Source organism: Rissa tridactyla, chromosome 1, assembly GCF_028500815.1.
Source record: "Rissa tridactyla isolate bRisTri1 chromosome 1, bRisTri1.patW.cur.20221130, whole genome shotgun sequence".
NCBI classification, from domain to species: domain Eukaryota; kingdom Metazoa; phylum Chordata; class Aves; order Charadriiformes; family Laridae; genus Rissa; species Rissa tridactyla.
Genome location: NC_071466.1, coordinates 160,510,575 through 160,531,177, shown reverse-complemented (window position 1 = coordinate 160,531,177; position 20,603 = coordinate 160,510,575). Strand labels below are relative to the sequence as shown.

At 41.6% G+C, this 20,603-nt stretch overlaps 2 protein-coding genes across 2 annotated transcripts in view; one reads left to right on the top strand and one right to left on the bottom strand.

Moving 5' to 3' along the window:
* SYN3 (synapsin III) overlaps positions 1-20,603 on the top strand; it is a 198,974-nt gene that overhangs the window by 66,282 nt on the left and 112,089 nt on the right. The gene's annotated exons all lie outside the window — the stretch shown is intronic.
* TIMP3 (TIMP metallopeptidase inhibitor 3) overlaps positions 25-20,603 on the bottom strand; it is a 39,194-nt gene continuing 18,615 nt past the window's right edge. The window contains exons 2-5 of the mRNA XM_054207669.1: positions 12,456-12,538; positions 6,062-6,173; positions 5,282-5,403; positions 25-4,644 (exon numbers count right to left, since the gene is read on the bottom strand). Of these exons, the coding sequence (XP_054063644.1) occupies positions 4,447-4,644; positions 5,282-5,403; positions 6,062-6,173; positions 12,456-12,538 (515 nt within the window). The 3' untranslated portion in view covers positions 25-4,446. The remainder of the gene's footprint in view (positions 4,645-5,281; positions 5,404-6,061; positions 6,174-12,455; positions 12,539-20,603) is intronic.

Genomic DNA, 20,603 nt, shown 5'->3' with positions numbered 1-20,603 from the left:
TATAAGTGAAGCAGAGACAGAATGTCTGTGATAGAAATAAAACCACTTTACTGTTTAGAATAAAAGGACACTATAAAAAGTGAACATTATGCAACATTACCTTAAAAGACAATATACATTCACTGAATATAAAATTTATAAATAACATGGAGGAAAACTGTAAACAGTGCTAGAAAATTTAGCAACAAATACATTCCTTCCGGACAAGATTTTTCACACGGGTTTGGTTCCCTCCCCAAGTTTCCATGACTATCAGGAACAGCAGAGTGGCTCTATGAAGGAAGGACAGTGTTAGAGAGAAGGAGAAGCCAATACAGGCAAAGCAGCAGCAAATGTTTAGTGGATTTTTTTAAGATTTTCCTCAAGACTGGTAGCCCCAAAAGCCATTTATTCTAAAAAAGAACAAAAAATTTTGCAGTTCCCTACATTTTGTTCAGCCCTTCTAAGCTATACAATACATTGTAAGTGATTTATACTTTCAGAGACATCTGAAAGAATGGAAACTTGTTCCCATGGAGGCCTTTACTTCAAACAGGCTATACTGTAAAAAACACAACAGTGTGTTTCCCGTCACCGTGAGATACCAGTTCACTCCAGCCGAGTATGGACGGGATACAGTGATATAGTTAGGTTTTAGAATAGTCCTACCTAAAGGGCCATGTAACGCTTCAAAACATAGGAAATTTAGACCTAAAATGGCAGGTTTGTCCCATATAGGGGAGGGGGAAGCCTCCCACAGGAGGACGTTATTCAAGGTACTGCATGCACAGATCTCCTCCTGCTCTCTACCCCCTCCCATTTTGGAAAAGGAAAATCAAATTCAATCTTTCCCAAACCTTCAATACATTTTTCATATTTTTGGTAATTCAAAAGGGGAAAACACTCTCAAGGAAATAAGGAAAAATATCTATAAAGAGGAAAGTGAGCAGCAACTGTCTAGAAATGAGCTACGCTTTTTTCAATGTACTTTTAATAATGTTGGTATATCCAAAGCATAGGGGAGGGCAGGGGAAACCCTCATCTTGTACATGTCCAAAGGTCGTGCTCACATCAGCTGTGCCATTGACAGTTCCTCTGAGCTCAGGTTATGGGGTGAAGTGAGGAGCACGTCAGAGGTGACAGGAAGACATTTGTGCTGCTGCAAGCCATTGTATGCTCCATGGCGTAACATTTTAGGGAGAACTTCACACCTGCCTCCTCACATCTCCATGCCTGGTGTTCCTACAGACCGCATGGCCTGCTGTAATGAAGAGAGTTTTGTCCACTGGCAGGCAGAAGTGACTTAGCAAGACGGAAGAAAGGAGAGCAGACAGAAAGGAAGAAGTCTTTTGAGTCTGATTTAGAACCTGTTCAATCTATTTAGTGGCTCCCTCCCACTTCAAGGGAGCCTTCAGACAGGTTCTTAATGCAAGCACAAGCTAAAGCTTAGCCCAAGAAATACATGTCCCTGATAGCATGCACAGAAACAAAACTAAGAAGCCTCCCAAAAGAAATGTATTTTTACTGGATTCTTCCCCCTCCTTTAGGCTCCACATTTTTAAAAGCCTTAACAACTGTTTCTTTACACAGCAAGGGGAAAGATTCGTTACCAAACCCCCACCCCTGCCGGTCTAGCTGTCTGCATCTCAGAAATATTTTACCGTCTGCAATATAAAATGGGAATACACTTCATTTTCTGGTAATGCATCTGCTGTTTTGTTGTTTACAAAGCATATAGCTACATTATATCCTACTTAGGGACACAAGTCCTCATAGTATTAGAATGCAAATATTTTCACAATAATTTGAGTGCAATACTGTGATGTCTCAGCTAGCTAAATGAATCAGTGACAGGTAAAATATGCAGAGCTGCAGTTTAATGAAAATTCAAATCAACACTTCACTGCATCGAGGGGCATTTTCATTTAGCCTTCCAAAGCTGTGAAAAGCGGCTGCAGCTCAAAGAGACGTCAGCTTTGCAAAGTCACCTTGAGCTTGAGGAGGACCATCTCCAGCGATGCCGACTCCACACGATGCAAACAGTGAGGATGGCGAGGCCGGCTCCACTCTGCCCTCAGTGACCCTCAGAGATTTTGTCAGCCATGCACAGCTTGAACAGAGATTGCTCCACTGTGCCCAAAGCCCAACCCCGTACTCTGCCAAAGGGGGCAACATTCTGGCCCACCACCTCATCCTATGATGGGTGCTGTGAAGCAACCTACTCTCCCTCTCATCTCCAACCCATGATTTAGGAGTAGTCACAGGGAAGAGGACTTCTGAAAAGTGTTCCAAGCCTGAATCACAGGAAAATCGAACAGACTTTCAATGTGTTTTGTGCTGCGTTGCCACTCAGAACAGCTGGAAAAAAAATACACAGCAGACCTAGGCACCTCTTACAGCAACTCTTTTAAAATGCCCTTTAAATTTCACGTTAAAAATGAAAATGCACGCTTTTTGCTGCAACGATTCATCTAGTAAATGGGGCATTTCAGGGGGCATATGTTTGTCAGAGCTCTGGTAACATGCAAGGAATGTAAAAATGCACCAGGGCTCATCTCAGACACCCTTTCCTTTCTATTTGGCAGAGAGGTCCCAAACAACTCTCTGTAAATTGAGGTCACTGACTGTAAAATGCTGTATTGCCCCAAGCTGGATTCACTGCAACACTTTTTACTGCTGGTGGCAGCTCTGCTTTCTAAGTGGAATGAACTGAAGATATATGGAAACTTAAGATAAATAATCATAATAATACAAAAATGAAGTTAAGCATAATCTTCTCCCTGCCCAAGCCCTCCCCATCCAAACCTCAGTCACCCATTTTGTCAGCACCCCTTCTTCACCATCATTAAAACTTAAAATACTTTTATTTGATAAGAAAAATTATATTATAGTTTTCTTAATAAAAAACAAAATAGAACGAAAAAAACTTCTCCAGTCAACAGCAAAGCACAAGACAGTAAGGCTCCTCCTCCCACATCACTGCAGGACATGGTATGAGCACATGCACAGAGCTATGCTTAACAGTGCCTAGAGGGAAACACAGCACTTGACACAGAAGGAATCCTCTGGGCAGCTGAAATTTTATGATCCCAGCCAGCACTTATTAGGAGACCACTTTTCCTTGCCTAGCCCCCCCCTCCCCCACTTCCTTTCACTATATAAACAAATGCAGCTAGTGTAGCTGCAGGCGAGGAACCGTGGTGCAAGGAGGTACAGAGGAAACAATGACTGTAGCCACTACTGCAGATACACTGGAGCGTCAATATCTTAAGAACAACTCACTGACTCGGAATGTCAATATTTCTGTCTTTAAAACACAATCAAACCATTCTTTTGTTTATAACACCAAAAAAATTCCACATCCTGTCAAAAATAGCTTATGTCGTTATGTGTATATACATCTTAGTTCAGCAAAACACTATTTTGGCAATAGATTTTTTTTTATAGTAAGAGCTCTCGCAAGTCTCCCCTTTCCCTCTTCCATGTGATTGATTTACAGTTAGCATTTTTGCATCTGTTTGGTTTAAGGTGTTCACAAGCTGGTTTTGCTGTTGAAGCTAAGCTGCAAAAATGTCAGGGGACAATGATGCTCAAAACAGGATGGCACAGCACTTCATCTGCTCTGCTGTAGGTGTATTCACCTCCCTGAACATAGGGGATGGGGCTTTTGTTTTTTAAACAACAACAAAAAATACAAAATACTCTCTCTCTTGTTCTGGGGAAAGCCAGAACTTCAAATGTGCTGTTGTATTCACACTGTGACTGAATTAGCTAGGACAATCAGTCAACAATGCTTTTACCAGATGATGTGGTCAGCCACACCAGGTGAATTCTCCCACTGCTGGAGTCAATCACATTGCTAATCTCTCCCATAGAGGAGGATTTCTTTTGGACGTCATTTTTTCCAGAGTTTAGGCTGGGTTTCTTTTCAGTTGGTTTCATTTGCCAATCTGATTAAGGAAACCTGTTTTCCTTCAAATAGATTTGTCTACGTATTTTCAGCACTTAGTGCATGAGGAGGGGTGACGGGAAGCCAGCACATAGAAGAATACAGTGCCCAATTGGCATAATTTTTAGATTTTTGTTTTCCTAAAAAAATAGAGATTATATTGCTACAGCTAACGATACATGTAAGAGAGCAAGAGCTCCATCTTTTTTCTTTTTTTTTTTTTTTCCCCTCCCACTTTTCCCTCTGGTGTGCAAAAGTAAGCTCCCAAATGTCATCTGATCAAAGTGAGTGGTATCAAAAAATGGAAAAGATGATTACAAATTCAGTAAGGTAGCACAGACTTTTTTTCTTTTCTTTCCTTTTTTTTTTCTTTTCTTTTTTAAGTGTTCGAAGTGCTAAAATTTGCATGAAAACAGGCACTAATTTCATTGTCATCATCATGATCTGGTAAGAGTTAGTGTCCAAAGGAAGATCAGCCACAAGTAAGGGAGAGGGGAGATAAGGAAGGGATAGCGTGCTCAGGGATCTGTGGCATTGATTATCGTTTTATCTGGAGGCGCCCATCCTCTATACCAGCTGCAGTAACCTTCCACCCTCTGGATGCAGGCATAGTGCTTCGCTTGGTATCCTGAGTGGCCGAAGTTGGAGAGCATGTCTGTCCAAATACACTCATTCTTGGAGGTGGCAAAGCAGGGCAAATAGTAGCAGGGCCTAATCTGCAATTTTAAAGAACAATCAGGTAAGGCTACATGGAAAAACAACATTATATAAAATGTCTTTTTAACAGAGAGAAGGGATTCAAAATTCCACTCCCTCCAACCTTGCTTACTAACCCAAATTTCAGCCTCAGTTCAATAAGCATGTAAGCATGTGCTTGGCTTCACATACATGGGTAATTCCAGAGTCAAAAGGGCTTGTCAGGTGCCGAAAAGTCGAGCTTGTGTCTATGTTTTTGCAGGCCTGGGGCCATGAACAAAAACCTTAGTGCCAGTGCCAGGCTGTGAGGCTTTGAGCACTCAAAATGTTTACACAGGAAAAAAGCTGGACATATCTTGCCAAGCCTCTGGTACCTGATTTCATTCACCTGCAAATGATTCTGCATGGATTCTGAAAGCCTTCCCCAACCCCAATTAACTCCAACAGGGCATTAAAAAGGCATAGACTCTGCATTTTTATTTTGATTGTCTCTTCTCTTGTCTCAACACTAAAGCTGAGCTTTACATTTTCCCTGTAAAAATTGTTGTCCTCCATTTCTTCCTGGCTGTTCACCAGCATTATTGGTATTACCAGCCAGGGGAAACAGAATTCTAGGGTTTGAATGTCTTAATGCCACCTAATTAGAGATGCACATACCTTGCATCCACAACCCAGATGATAACGATGATTCAGTCCTTTACGCTGGGACAGAGTCAACCGGTCCCATTTCTCATACCAGTTGCACAGGCCAGTGTAAACCTTCCCTTCATATACGCGGCCTTAAAAACAGAGACGTGGTCACAAGTTAGCACTTCTTAGCTCGAGCACTTTTCTCGTTTCCTGAGATTGCTAATGTTCTCAATATGTTTGGCTTCAGTCACTGCTCAGCAACTGCTTTCTTTTTATTAACTGGTTCGGGAATGTCTGGCCAGCAAGATTACAGCACTTCTCTAAGTTAGGAGCGTTGTGCCAGCTGTAAGCACCAGCAACAACATGCAGGTGAGTAATGCTGTCAAGCTCCTCTCAACAGCAGAGCAAAGTGAATCGACACCTTCACTAGAAACAAAACTTGGCAACAGCCCCAGCAGCATGCAATTCTCCAGCTCATTCCAAAAGGGATCTTCCATTTCTGGCGCAGCTGAGTAGCAACAAGTTCCCTGTGACAGACATGCCAGCCCAGGTACAACAGCTGTGGACTGTCATACAGCACATGTGTCACAACATAGCTGGGTATAAAAGATAGTTCAGGAAAGAGAGGGAAATCTAGAGAGCAAAATGACTCTCAGCCTTAAAGAGCACTAAGCACCAAAATACTGTTGGCCATCTTAACACTTGGGAAGCTGCGTATAGAGCTGCCCACACAGCCGCCCATGTCCTTAGCAGGTGTATGTATAGAACAGAGAGGTTTTGATTATGAAGAAGTACACTGTCCTTTACCTGTAATCAGATATTGGTACTTGTTGACCTCTAGCTTCACTCCACAAAGGCTCTCAGAGGCTTCTGTGTAGATGTACTGAACATGTGGCATTATCTGGAACCCCCTGTACATCTAGAGAAAGAATAAAATGCTTTAAGTAATCTTAAGATGACAACTTTTCATTTAGATTCTTTACAGTTTACCTTCCTAGACTGTAGTGGCAAGCAGTGAACTTTTAGTGTTTAGAAGGGTGAAGGACTAATGGCACAAGCCGGACTCTGATGGAAGTCTCCCCATCAGATCTGCCGGTAAAGCAGAATACACACCTGCTAACAAGCCATTGCATTTCAGCACAGGGACCACTTTTCCCCACTCACGCTAGTCCCAGTGGCACTGAGTGAGCAAAGTGCCAACACTCTGAACAATTTTTTCCCTTACATAGCTCATAATTAGGGAGAAATTAACGTATTTCAAGTTTGGAATCTTTTTCCTTCATGTGATTTAAACAATTTCTTCTGAACTAAGGGATTTTTCTTTTAAACAATGACCCTATTTTCCAGTGTTGCTGCTGTAAGAGTTTCAAACCTTTGGCACCTGATCTAAGTCATCAAGCCAGACACCTCCTTCTCAAACACTTAGCATATGCAACTCCTGCCGACCTCAGCAAGGATTTAATGTTTCTCTAATTAAATGAATGCAGAAACAGAATTCTACCCCATCTCCTAAAATTAGCTCAGTACTGATGGGCATCATAAAGAAAATATCATGTATACATAATTCCTCTACACTCCTTCTCCTTTTTCATAATCTTTCTTACAGTTCAGTTTAATTGAAATATGAACCCACAGATATATTGGCAGTCAGAAATTAGTATGTGTCCCTATCTGACCTGACCTTACCGCCGCAATTTAGGGAAACTCATGCCCATCTGTTAGTAGCATAATGAAGTCTCTGCATAGCAATGAAACAACCACTGCATGTGCACATTGAACCCAATAAAACATGTTCTATTTCTGAAACACTGAGGATGATTTTCCTGCAAATTTCACCTTTAAAATTTGTTTATCTTTTCAAAGCACTCAGTCTCTCTTTTTTCCCCCACCTATTGTAAGAATGGCCATGTTTAAATGTTAAAGGAAAACAGTAAGAGTCAGAGAGAATCACAGTTGCAATGCATTTCCAGCCTGTCCTTTTCTCTGTCAGTTTTATTGATAGAGAGCACATTCACATTCAGTTTAACTGTAAATATTAAAGTGAGGCAAAAGAGGAAAAAAAATCCCAAGTAATCCCAGAGCTACAGATCCTTGGTGCTGTGTCACCTAAGCTGCGGTATTCTCCTCCAAGCTATATTTTATTTCTTGAAGTCCTCTATTATCCCAGGGTATTTCACTATTCCTCCAGCTCCTTTAAAAACAAAAAAAACTTTTTATTTCTGAAAGTTGTCTGTTGATTTAACAGGTTTTATGCTAGGCCCAGATACTGCATATTAAAATATAAAAAAATACTACTAATTCTACTACACTGAGAGATCCAACTATCTTCTGGGCATCCATGAAATGTCTGCCAGGTTTTTTTCTCCTAAGTTATACCACCCCAATCAGCATAATAATATTATAACAGTATCACAACTCAGTAACAGCACTTTTGTGTACAGTAAAAGACATGCTAAAGCGTTTGCATTTTCCAGCCTTCCTTCTACACCCAGTGTGCAAGGAAATATGCAAGGAAAGCATTTTTCTAAATTAATCCTACTGTATCAACAAAAGCTCACACATCATGTTTGGAATACACCCCTGTGTCCGTAAGTGAGCAGAATCTTTTAATGAATATAGAAGAACTGAACTTTGCCTAATCTCTACTTTATCCCTGCAATTTTCTTGGTATGGGATGATCTACTCAGATTTTCCAATTATGCTCAAGATAGCTGGAGATCTAGGTTCTGGCATAGGCATCCTGTCTGTCCTTGGATAAGTTATTTATCCCTCAGTACACTGTTGTTCCTCAGAGTGTTCCTGTAGAACCACTCTGCCTTGCTTCCCAAGAGTACTGTGAGGAAAGGCACACAGACTAAAGATCGTGTTCAGACCCCATTCTAGTGGGCGTCACAACTAGAAGCTATGATAACAATATCTAAGCAGATAAGACTAGTTATGATAACAGCTGGGGCTGCCCAGTCTCTCCAGGCAGTGTACTGCAGAGAGCCGTATGCTGTGCATGTGCAGTACCAGTGATCTGTCACTCAGAGTGCTAAGCTCCAAGTAGTGTTGGGCTAATTAAGTATCTGTGCTATAAAGTCTACATAGGCACACTTTGAGCCCATTCTCCCCCTTGCAGAAAGGGCTACAAGCTAGACTAATCACTCCTCTGAGAAGGTGCTCAGGCCCTTCCTATAGGACCCTTACAGTCGTCATTCCTTGCATCTTCTGCACCATCAAGCTCAACATGACTGCCTATGAAGTAACTACTGATGCTGAACTGGGGTTTGGTTTTCAACCCCTGGACCTAATTTCCTGTTCATGTTACCATCAGGGACACCACTGCCAGGGTTCCTGAAGGAAGCATGCTCAGCCTCTCAAAAAGCACTTCAGCTCACCCCTCAGTGACCCTTATTGATGCTAGCAACTGTCACGCTAATTGACCCAGTGCTGGGGGCAGACGGAGTCTGCCTCATCCTCTGATGACTAAAGAAAATTCACCATGACCTTGGTCCTCAGTGGAGGAAAAAGAAAATTTGGCACGGGGGAATTTTCTACAGATGCTCTCTTTCAAAACAAATAAAACAATACCTTAAGCATTATTTTTGGATACACAAGATATCCTGGAAGTGCTATTAGACCAGTCAGAAGAAAACCAACCATAAAGCTAGCCTCTCTCCTAACTGCTACCCTCGGAGTCCTCCTGTCGCCACAAATGCGTATTTTTGGAAGCATAATGACAGGGAACAAAGTATTAGCGAGCATCACATGGTGGTGTCTGCTGGAGCTACGCTATTGCCAGCTGTGTCAGCATTCCCCTTAGCAGCCCCCAAACTGCCTCTGAAATGCACATGCAAATCCCATGGTGGTTCCTGCTGCATAATTAACTTCACCCTGTGATACAATGTTCTTCCCTCTATCCCGCCCATTTGAGGTCGCACTAGATACCAAGGTTGGAGTCATCTTGCCTAACCTTCAGCTACCTAAAATTTAGACACTTCATATGAATTAGGCATCCTCTCTAGTCAAACACCAAGAACAGGCACCTCTAGAACAACCTCAGCCCATCCTAAAACAGCTGTCTACAACTGCTGGGCTGAATTACACTTTGGTGGTATCCTGTCCCTCTCCATTGACAATCAAGAGAGCAGGAAGGACCCAACACCTCATTTTAGTCTGTCTAAAATTAAACTAAATTAATCCCACCCTACTTCTTTCCTCTTGGGACTATCATGTTTCACCCCTTAGACTCATTTTACAGATAAGCAACAAACCAAGGAAAGCCTCCTTGCTTCTGGCAGCCTGTGCAGAGTGCTGCCATGGTCAACAAGGACTGTTTGTGCACATGGAGAAGAAATATCTTATCTCCTTGTTTCCTTTGCAGTTTCCTGAAATAGGTTTGGGCTATTCTCAGAATGCACTGCAGCATCACAGAACATGCAGGGGTTAGATCAGTCCTGTGCAGATTTCTGACACGTGATCTTGAAATATAGCAGTGGGTGGAGGCAGAAGTTACTTGAAAAAGCACAAGGCCTTTTCAGACAACAAACCTGAATGCTAGAAAGCCTGGCACTGTTCTGTGCCTGCGGGCTGACCTTGTGCTCCAGTCCAGTCCCCAAGCTGGTTTAGTTGTGAAATTCAGCAATGAGTTCAGGAGTGTTAGTGAGAGCAAGAATCAGCCACAGCAAACTCCAAGGAACCCATGAAAGAAATACAAAGATTGTTTGTTGCCTTTTAAGGCTCTCAATGCTTTTCACAGGCAATTCAGTACACACTGATAGACTAAATGGCTTGTTTATTTTTCACCTGCAGGTGCAGACGGGTTTATAGGTGGCCAAAAAACACTGATGTTAGTTTTATCTTCAGAGTTGTTCCCATGCAGCTGTGCAGAGCCACAGGCCTCCTTAGTTTTCTTTTCAGCAGGAGGACAGTCAGCTTTCATTGGGGTGAGCAAGGGAGAGATTTGCTGCGTCATTCTGAGCTCCCCTACTGTATGGAGCTGAATCCCTCTTTATACTGAAGTCTCTAAGCTCAGCAGAAAGACAGCAGGGTTTCAAAGAAGACGCTTGGTTTGTTTGTTTATCAAGAACTATGTCCTCCGGACATTCCAGTTCTACTGAGCACTTTGACTACTTCAGGTTTCTCCCTGCCAAAGGTCATAGTTAAATGTGCATGCAACATCTCAACAGCCCACCATCTATGTAGCAGGCATACAGGCAGTTTGACCAACACACCATTTCCCTGCTAAAATCATTCTTGCTTTTGTTGGACACGTAGCTTCCTAACAAAACACTGTGTAACTGCTCCTGCAAAAAGGCAATTGTTCTCTTGTAGCCTCGGCACAAGGACACTGCAGATTACTGCAGTATCTACTGTAAACACCCTGACCCTGTGCTGCAGAATAACCCAATGAAAACAGCCACGACAGGCTCAGACATCTTATTTAAGGATTGACATGATGGTCTCCATTGACAGTAGAGTGGCTGCTGCTCCACTCAACGTGCTCACACCTTGCCTGGGCTTATGTTCCTCCCATACCAAAAGACACATAGAGGCCTTTTCTATTCATAGCAGGGACACTGCTGCAGGCTCCTGGCTCAGAGGAGGAATGCTTAATGCTGTTCCAAAGAACTCTGACATTGCAGCTCACTGGCTGACAATGGAGAAGGCTGAATTATTAGTTATGAGAGAGGCTAGCGTTATGGTTGGTAAAGGGTAGTAATTAATTTTGGGAATCACTGTTATTCTAGATAACTGCTAGACCCTGTTCATGGTCCTATGTTAGACAGGAAGCACCAAACTCTTGGAACTGAGTAGGAGGGAAAGTAGGGGTCCTGGACAGATCGTGATGAAATCAGAAAAAGAAAAGTTGATGAAGCCACTGCAGCATGTGGATGTTGAGTAGTTTTGTGAAGTGCGGTATGCTTGTTGAGCTGGAGAGTGACAAGAGTGGACAAGAACAGCAGAGTGCCGCGAGCCTGATAAGGCCAGAGGCAGCCATCCAAAAAAAAAAAAAAAAAGGGGGCAAAAAAAAAGGCAACATAACCTGTTGCCTTTTTGACAGATACAAGTTAATCGACAAATATGTATTTCCTTTTGAATCTTAAAAATAAATTTTTAAGATTAAGGAAATTTGTAAGCCCAGCACCTCATGCCCTCTTATTCAAAGTGCAAGCATTCCACTCCAGTGGAAGAGCCATGCCAGGACCAGCTTTGGCTACGTGTGCGGTTTTGCGACAGCTTATGAAACAGGCTTTGCGTCTCCTCCTCCCAGCTTTCGTGCTTAGCTATAAACTGCCTTATAAAGAGAGTTACTGTTATAAGGCAGGGAAGTGACTGTTTTTTTCTGAACGTTTACTTTGTCTAATATGTTTCAGATTTCTGCAGTCTCTGCCAAGCTTTTCCATTCCCTTTCTTTTTTTTCTTTTTTTTTTTTTAAAGACATAAACCAGTCTTATGACTGGAATGGCATAGCCAAGAAAAACAATCTAGGGCTGATTTTTAGCATTACATAACAAGGAGTCAGTTTAAGAAAAAAAAAAAAAAACAAAACTAAGTCCAAAGCATCAGGTTGAGTGCAGTTTGTGCAGCACAGAATTAGAGCTCTGAAGACAGGAACTAGAGATACCAAGCAACTGGTGGAGGAGATCTACCTCTTTTCATCTCTGAGTCAGTACTTTACAGCTCTTCTGAGCTGATGATATTTGAAAGCTACAGAGTTTGGTTTAGCTTTATGTAAAGACTTCACTATACAAGTTTCATTTGTTCTGTACATAGAAAAAAATGCCATCATTCTAACTGGTGGTGACAAAGAATGCAAGGCAAGAAGAGATGACAGACCCCCTACCACCACCACATCTTGAATTTAATGAAAGTGCTGCATGGAAAAGCTTGCATTTCCACAGTCTTACACTGTGTGTGTTGAACACAAGCAGGACTCCAGTATCTACAGAAGCCCATCTGGCATCTTTTACTGCCAGAAATTTTAAAAGTAAAGAAAGAATTCAGGTATTCAGCATCGTATTCAGGAATGACCTCATCCTGCTCCTTTCCCCTCTCCAGGCAAATTTCTACAACTGCTGGTTACTTTCCATTCTGTCTGACCAATACAAAAAGTTGAGGTGCTGTTATTTTAAGTATGCAAACTCAGTTCATTGTTACGTGTTAATCAGAATCATTATCATATCTACAACCCTATGTGAAATGTCTGCAAAAATACCTTCATCTGCTTGACTGTATATCGCATCGTTCCAAATGGTCCATCTTTCATGAGCTTCTTCCCCACAACTTTAGCTCGGATCACTGTCAAAGAGAGGAAAAACACAACAAATTATAAACAGCTTTACACAACATTTAGGCTAGACCCTCCACTTCAAAAAAGCCACTTAGATAAATTATTCTGCAAAATAAAACAAAACTCCAGGCCAGCCTTCCTCTCAATTTATTCTAAATCTCGCACACAATGAAGTCATGTAAAATGGGATGTCAAAGCAAGCATTTCTTTAGAAGAAATCAGTTCTGTGTGAAGAATAAAAACAAGCATTATTTATGTTGAAACCTCACTGAAATCTGCAAAGCAGACTATAGCTGGAACCAGGGCAGGTTAAAATATTTCCACCAAGCCACTGGGATGAAGTTTGTATTTAACATCTTAACTCTCAACATACAGAATGACGTTCAACAAGATACTACTATTAAATTGTTCGTTGGGTGCCCAGTGCAGCTTCTGTTTCCCAACAATCACAATATAGTACAGCGCACTGCAATATCCTGTATCTGAGAATTTCACTACAGCTGCCACCTTTCAGGTACCACAAAATTCCCAACAAATAGCTCCCTTGAACAAATGGCTACTCTGCAAAAACAGATTGTTCAGCAACCATCAAGTCCACAGGGAAAGCTGCCAGGCCAGCCAGAAGCCACCTGGAAGACAAACTAAAGCTGACCCATCAGACCTTATGTACACTGCACTTCATTTCTTCATGGATAGTAAGGGGCAGTGTGCGTGTGTCTGTGCACACAGCATCCAGCCTGTAACCATACCTCCACTGTAACACGGACACACCGCAGCAATGCCAACTGTGCCCAGGCTATCATAGATAAGGATTTTGAGGTCACTCGGATCTAGTGGGTAGTTTACAGTGAGTACTTAAGGAAGATTTCTCTGATCATTTATTTTTGGGACATTCCACAAAAGAAACTATTACTGTTCCATCAGTTGTCTTTGAAAAAGTTCTGCAAAGCTCATTTCAGCAGAGGAGCAAAGCTTAGTGACAGGGCAGGCATTATTCAGCTGAAGTCCACTCCCCTAGAACAATCATATCACATTATACAAGCAGCAGAAGTGGCTTAATTTTCACAAGGGCTGCAGAAAATGAGATTGGAGAAGATCAGTCCTGGGAAGAATAAGGATCACTGTTAGAAAACCCTGTACCCCAAATGCCACTCATACAAACAACAGGACAAAAAAAATAAGGAACTCAAAATTCCATCAATCAAGAGAAACATCAAAACAATATAACTGTGCAAATCTTACCTAAAATCTTATTCATCAAGCTACTTATTACAAGGGCTATGAAAGCTATTCTAGTAGAATAATCCAAAGAATGCAACATACTCATAACACAAGTAATAATACACATAAATCCCCCAGAAACCCCTTTTTTGTGGAAGAGGAGATATAATCTACTTTTGCATAAAGCATATATGGGTACACCATTGCAAACAATGCACTTCTGCTGAATATACAGCCCAACAATTCCAGACCACCGAAATCCAGCAACTAAACCAGACCTTGTACGTCATTTCCTCTGAGCCTGTGAAGGTCCTGACCATAACTCCCTGCACAGGACAGAGGTGCTGCTTTCACAGCAATCTTTGCAGCATTTCATCTGTGTTTTGTTGAATGTATCATATTAATGCACCACAGAAAACAATTCAGTAAAAAGCAGAAAGGCATGGAAGGGAGATAAAGCAGTGGAGGTACTCCTTTGCAAGCAGGAAAACCCAACAAGTTATTATTTGCATTACAGCACTACCTAAAAGCAGCAACAAAGTTCAGGGATCCATTTTGCTAGGTATACAGGACATTAAACAAACACCCTGTTGCTTCTTAGCTCATTTAGGTTTCAAACAGCTGTAGAAGCCCACTGGAAGAAATGGGAAAGAGACTTAAGTTTTTGTTCACTACCTAGACCAAATTACTGAGGCAAAAAGCTTGTCCCAACCTTCTGAATAATCTGAAAAACAGATTTAAAGAAAGAGATAGTCTGGTTATACACACCAGTTCCTGGAAATTGTTCCATGAGAATGGTGTGAAATGAAGATAGACTCACTCTGCTCTGATTTATATCCTGTGCTTCAGCCAGACTTGTCAAAGAAATTTTAAACGACGTAAGACAGTCCTGCTGGCTTTGATTCAAAGGACCAACAAAACCTTCATTCATTCAGTGTAAAACTTCATTCTTTTTTTTTTTTTCAAAATTCTATTATCCAGTGGCAGTAAATGCCTGTACAATTTTATTGATTCTTCTATTTAACAAGTTGTTCAAACTTCAATTTACTTTCTTCTTCGTAATTTAGTAGCTATATTGAAGCATGTCCTTGAGGACTGCAAATATCTTCAAAGAACTATGTTCTTCCATTCGTTGCCCCCAACTACCACAACCACCAGTGAAGCTGTAAGAACCAGACTGCCTAAGGGTCAATGAGAAAGAACACAATTTCTTTATTCAAGGCTTTGTGAATTCCAGGGCACTTCATTAATGCTGGAGTCTATAGCAGAGGCCATCAAAAGTCTTATCTTCATCTATTGCATATCTGATAATACACTGAAATTGAAAAACCTGGTGTTTGCCCAACACATATGAAATCAATAATGAAATCTTATTTCTTACTGATAATGATAAGAAATATATTAAAAGGTAATATCGCAAAACGCCAGGGTTTCCAAAACAGAACACAGTTAGCATAAAAGATGTCAGGCACATTCGCAATTGCTGACAAAATATCTAAACCCCCATTTGCTTCATGTACTTCACTGCTAGCTTAGCAGCCCTTTAACTTCTAGTTAGAGTAGCACAGCCACTTCAGAAAGAAACCAACTTTTATTTATGGACTAATCAACAGCTTCACCACAGGGCCAAAGATTCAAAACACACATCTACACTAGCATGTAACTGCATCTGAATTTCAACTAACACTACCCTTGCAAGCAGGTGGAAGGATCTGTATTTTCATATTAATGTTCCCCAGTAAAGTTAGAGAAGAAAACCGTCCTAGTAAATTCACCTAGTAAAATCCATGAAAAACCTTCATGTGGGCTGTCACTTCAAGCCTTTTATAAATGGGTGAAGCCCTCTGTATCTCAGAGAAGTTGCCTTTATCACCCAAATGGCAATTTTTTTCTAGGTAAGTTCCTTCCTTTACCAAAAAGCTAGGAATGAACAAAGAACCCACATATTGAAGGAAAAGTCAAGCTGTTGGCCAAGGAGTAGAGGATCCTCCAACTTAAGTCTACCCTCTGTATTTTGTGAGGCTAAATTCACACTCCCTAAGGATTAGATGCATCTGGGTAACTGGAGAGAAATGCTGGATGGACAGGACTACTCATGTCCAGCTTCATCACCCTAAGCCTCCACGCATGACAGCCACTTGTAAACCTGCCCAGAACAGAGTTCTAAGCTGCAGATCTGCAGCCACATGTTTCCCAGTTCCAATCTTTGCTCCTTCAAGCCACCGCTCACCAGTTACACTGCTGGACCACTCTTCACACCTGGTCAGAAGATAAAGAGCACTGTTCGTAACTGAGCGGGAGGTGTGCATACTTGCCAGAGGAATTTTTCACCCTCTGCATATTATCAGAAATTTACAGTATTTCTTAGAGTATTACAGTGTATTACAGTATTTCAAATTCAGTACATGTTGTGTTAATGAAATCAACTGTTTACTTCTGGGGATTCCTAGTGCTTGAGCAGAATGAGTGCTGTGACTTCTCCCCTGAACTCCTTCCTTCTCCCTGAAGCTCTATTACAGTCCTACTATTACTGATGGGAAACTTTATCCCACACAAGTGGTCACCAAAATAGCTGCATATTTTTAAACCACAATCCCTTTGAAGTACTGCCTACGAAAATACTCCAAGATGAATGTTTCTCAGTACTTTGGGGTTTCAGGTCAGGTCACTTTGTGGGACTGGAGCAGTTGGCAAGGTCTCATGAATGATTTGTAATTATTTATGAAAAGTTAAATTAGATGAGGATATAAATCTTGATAAGATAAGCATGGCAGCCATACCGTGATTCAGAGAGGAGAAAACATATGCGCTGCTTCTCAACATTTGACATGATTTTAAAATTGAGAGAACAGAGAGAAAGAAAAATGGATATTTAGTTGATATTTTAAAAAAATATTAAGAAAATAACCTGCTGTGTTTGAGGATTCAAGAAATACATCTCACAATGTATCACAAATGATTAATGTATTTATCTCTTTTCCCTTGTTTTTGTTTTTTTTTTAATGTAAAATAGCTTAGTGCTTAGGAAATCAGAGATGGCTGAGATTTACCACAGGACTAGAAGAGTGCAAACAGCTAATGGTTTGTATTTCACTAGCATCTCTAGAGTGGTACAAACTGCCTGCATATGCAAGTATACGCACAAATACAGAGAAAAATCACATATTTTACAAATGTCACTGGATGAGGTCTTATAAAGGCAAACAAATGAGAATAGGCATAGGAGAAAAAGGCCCTCTATGTACTTTTATTTGCCCAAATGCACACATAACTATCTCAAGCACTCTTTATCACTTACTCTGTGGCCATTTTCCCAAGGATTCATAGGAAAAATAAGCCTAAAGGTCAGATATGAAGCAGAATAGGACACTGGCTTTATAGCTGCCATAGCAGAAGGCATTATTTTCGTGAGGCAAGGAGTGGACAAACAGGCAACGACCGACGTAAGGGAAGTGGACATGTGAGATTAAGGCAAGCTTTTGCCAAGCTGAGGAAACAACATGGTGAAAGACTCGTAATTACCAAGTCATTTCATCCAGGCACACACTAGCTACTACACGTGTAGTGCCTCTTTTTCCCCAACGGAAAAGCAAAGGCATCAACTGTCTTAGTTCAGTCCAGCCACTAGATGGTGACACTATCACAAATCTCACCTTCCATTAAGGAGGGGGCAGTGGTACATGCACAAGCTAACACCACAAATCCCACTTGCATGCCCAACTGCACCATGAGAACCAGATGCTTTCATGCAAGTCGGCTGGCTGTCATCCATAAACAGCATTTTAAGTGCAGGCATACACCCTTTAGAGACCAGGATTTACTCCAAACCCATCTCCCTTGTAACCAATTATCATGAATGGCTCAGGCAAGTAACAAACGCTACACTTCTCGTTATTGTTTCAAGAATTTATTTTATTGGTGTGCAATATGAGTATTTTTAAGTGAGAGGTTTGGCTGAGATGCATGCTCACTGCATTTAAGCAAGTGAAGGATGTGGAGGATTCATGTTGTTTACTAATGGAGACACAGGGGACAAGTTATTCTGCCAGTCCATTCTTTGACATCCAAATAGCGGCAAAATAAAATACATTGGGAGCAGCAAAGTGACCAGGAGGCTGAAGAAAGGCTCCTTCTATCCTGAGGCCACTGACTGCACTAGGAACTGGACAGCAAAACCAACCCCCAACAGAATGGTGCACTTGGAAATGCCGCCTTGACATTAGACATAGGGGGATGGTTGCGATTTTATTCATCCAAAGACTGTGGAAGGGCTCACTTCCAAAAGCAATACACTAAGAACTTTTTACCAACTTTATTAGCAGTTCTCTTACTCAGCCTGTCTCACAAAAACTCCTTACTGTGCTGGTACATGCTGGAGGGCTCACATCATGCAGGGCTAAGACCTGAACATACTGAGGTATTCATTTATTCTGGCATTTATGGGTGTGTCTCCTAACCTGGTCAAGGCAGGATGCTTTTATACACAGATTTTTCTAGCGTTGGTGATGATGGTGCTGCTACAAAGACAAAATTGCTGTGGCTGTCTTGCTCACTCTCTCTCATGAGCTGCGTTCCTTTTCCCACTCCCCCCTGGCTGATCTGTTAGCAATTATTACCAACGCTCTTGGCTTCCCTTAAAGCAGAGGGCCATAACTACAAGTGGATTGGGTCCTTTGGACTGGAAGTCTGGCCCAGCTATACGCAGCCTCTTGGGAAGCTCTATTAAACTGCCTGGTGGCTGTAGGCATGTATGAGCAGCAAGTGGGTGGGATCTGCTTTGGAAGGGGGACAAGAAAGCAGCCTCTCACCCATTCCTCCACTTCTACAGCAAAGCGGAATGGAGAGGGAAATGCTGATGACAGCAGGGGATTCATTAAGAGGGAAAAAAACAGATACAAGTCTCCAGTCTGTTTGATGATCTGTCTGTACCGAAAGTCACCTCCTCCTACATAACCAAAATAGAATTATTTTACAAATTAAGAGTACTGAATTTGAAAACTTCTTGCAAAGCGCAAGAAGGCTGAAAAAATACAGTAGAGGAGCTTCCTCTTGCCTCATTCCATCATGACTTCCAGCCAAAGCCACAAGAGCAAAGCAAACCTCTTTGTCTTGGAAGAAGCCAAATCCAGCTGTGCTGGTACACAGCATCACCAGAGAACCTCATCAAGAAAGCAAAAAAAGGTAGTAAGAGGTTCACTGCTGGCTGGCTTCCTTTCATACCCCTCAGCAACAAACTAGCTCCCAGTACTGGCAGTCCAAATCTTGACCTCTTGCCTTTTCAAAGCACTCTCAGGAACACTGACCAAGAAAGAGCACCTTCTTGACACCAATCATCTCTTCCATTCAGACAGTTACCCCATAAATATCGCACTGGCAAGGACTTGTGCTTACTTCAACAGGTGTGTTGGAATGTTTTGACTAACAATCAAAGTCTACATAAAAACAGGAGGGCAAGACACCCAGATATCTTTCCTTCCCATTTTCTAACCAGAACTATGACATTTACTTTTGGGCTTTGTTTAACAGATCAAAAAAACCTTTCCCTGTCTGTGGCAGAGCAACGCTGTTTGAAGGCCACCCAAAAAAAGTGAAAGGCAATTAAATGGCTTCACCCAGGGCCAAGCTCTGCCTAAAACAACTGATCACGATTGCTAAGCACTTGCTAAGTATTAACCAGGTTTCCCATCCTTGCAGACTTCCTTGCCACTGAGAGTCTGTTTGCACAACATGCTGTACTGCATTTCCAACACGACAAAATAAGGAGTGATACAACTCTTTCACACAAGATTATGATTGCATCAGACCTACCGTCATTTCAAAAGTATAAACTGCTCTAGAAGGGCTTTACTTGGGAGAAAGTTAATCCTCCCAACAAGACCACAAATTAAAGACACAAGGTTGCATAAAACAAGCAGAACTTGGTTTGTGCTTGGCATTTCACCTGTAGCTTATTAAGTGGGTACAATTTTTCTGAAGGGAGCAGTAGAAAGCATTTTTCTCCCTCTCCATATGGTGCATCCATATGGATCCATCCATATCCCTATGGAAGCCCAAGCTCCCTTTGAAATACACTAGAATCGGAAAGGAGAGGTCTCTGTTGGATAAGAAACAGTGAATTATCTTCTAGACATTTCATTCAGGTTCCTATATGCAATTTGCTTGAAGACTCTTCAGCTGCCCAGCAGTGCCCCTGCATCCGACTCCTCATGTTAGCTCCCTTGCTTTCCCATCATACATGGATAGTCTGTTGGGAGAATGGAGGAAAGACTAAAAGGAGGAGGAAGAAAGGAGGGATCTAAAATGCAGTTATATCCATTTACATGTAAAATCTTTTAGATCCATGTCTAGATGGTGTGTTTCACAACAAGGGAAACTAGCTTCAGGAAATAGCTTGTGATAAACACAGAGAAGCTAAAGGAAGAAAAAAAACCAAACCAACGTCTGTTGTTACTAGCTATTACACCTACTAAACTCGGGGAAGCCAGGCAGGCACAAGAGATCAGCTAGAATAGGCACAGAGTGAGTCGAGTCACAGGAATTACACACATCTCTCAGTTAGTCTCACAGCTTGCATCAAAAAAATATTCTAGGTTTGCTACGGATGGAAGCAAAACACTGCAGACTACATAATAAGCATGTCTACAGCATTGAGAAACCTCTGGTAAAATAAAAAGAGAAACCAATGCCATTCCTGCCAACTAGACATTTCTCTGTCTCCTTTTTGGCAGGCTTTTTTTTTTTAACTTTCCACCTGAATATTTTTTATTAGTAAAGGAAGGAAAAGTGATGCAAGTGGAGGGAGGGGAAGGGAGTGCCTCATAAACAAAGTACAGTAGAGAGGCACCTTGCACC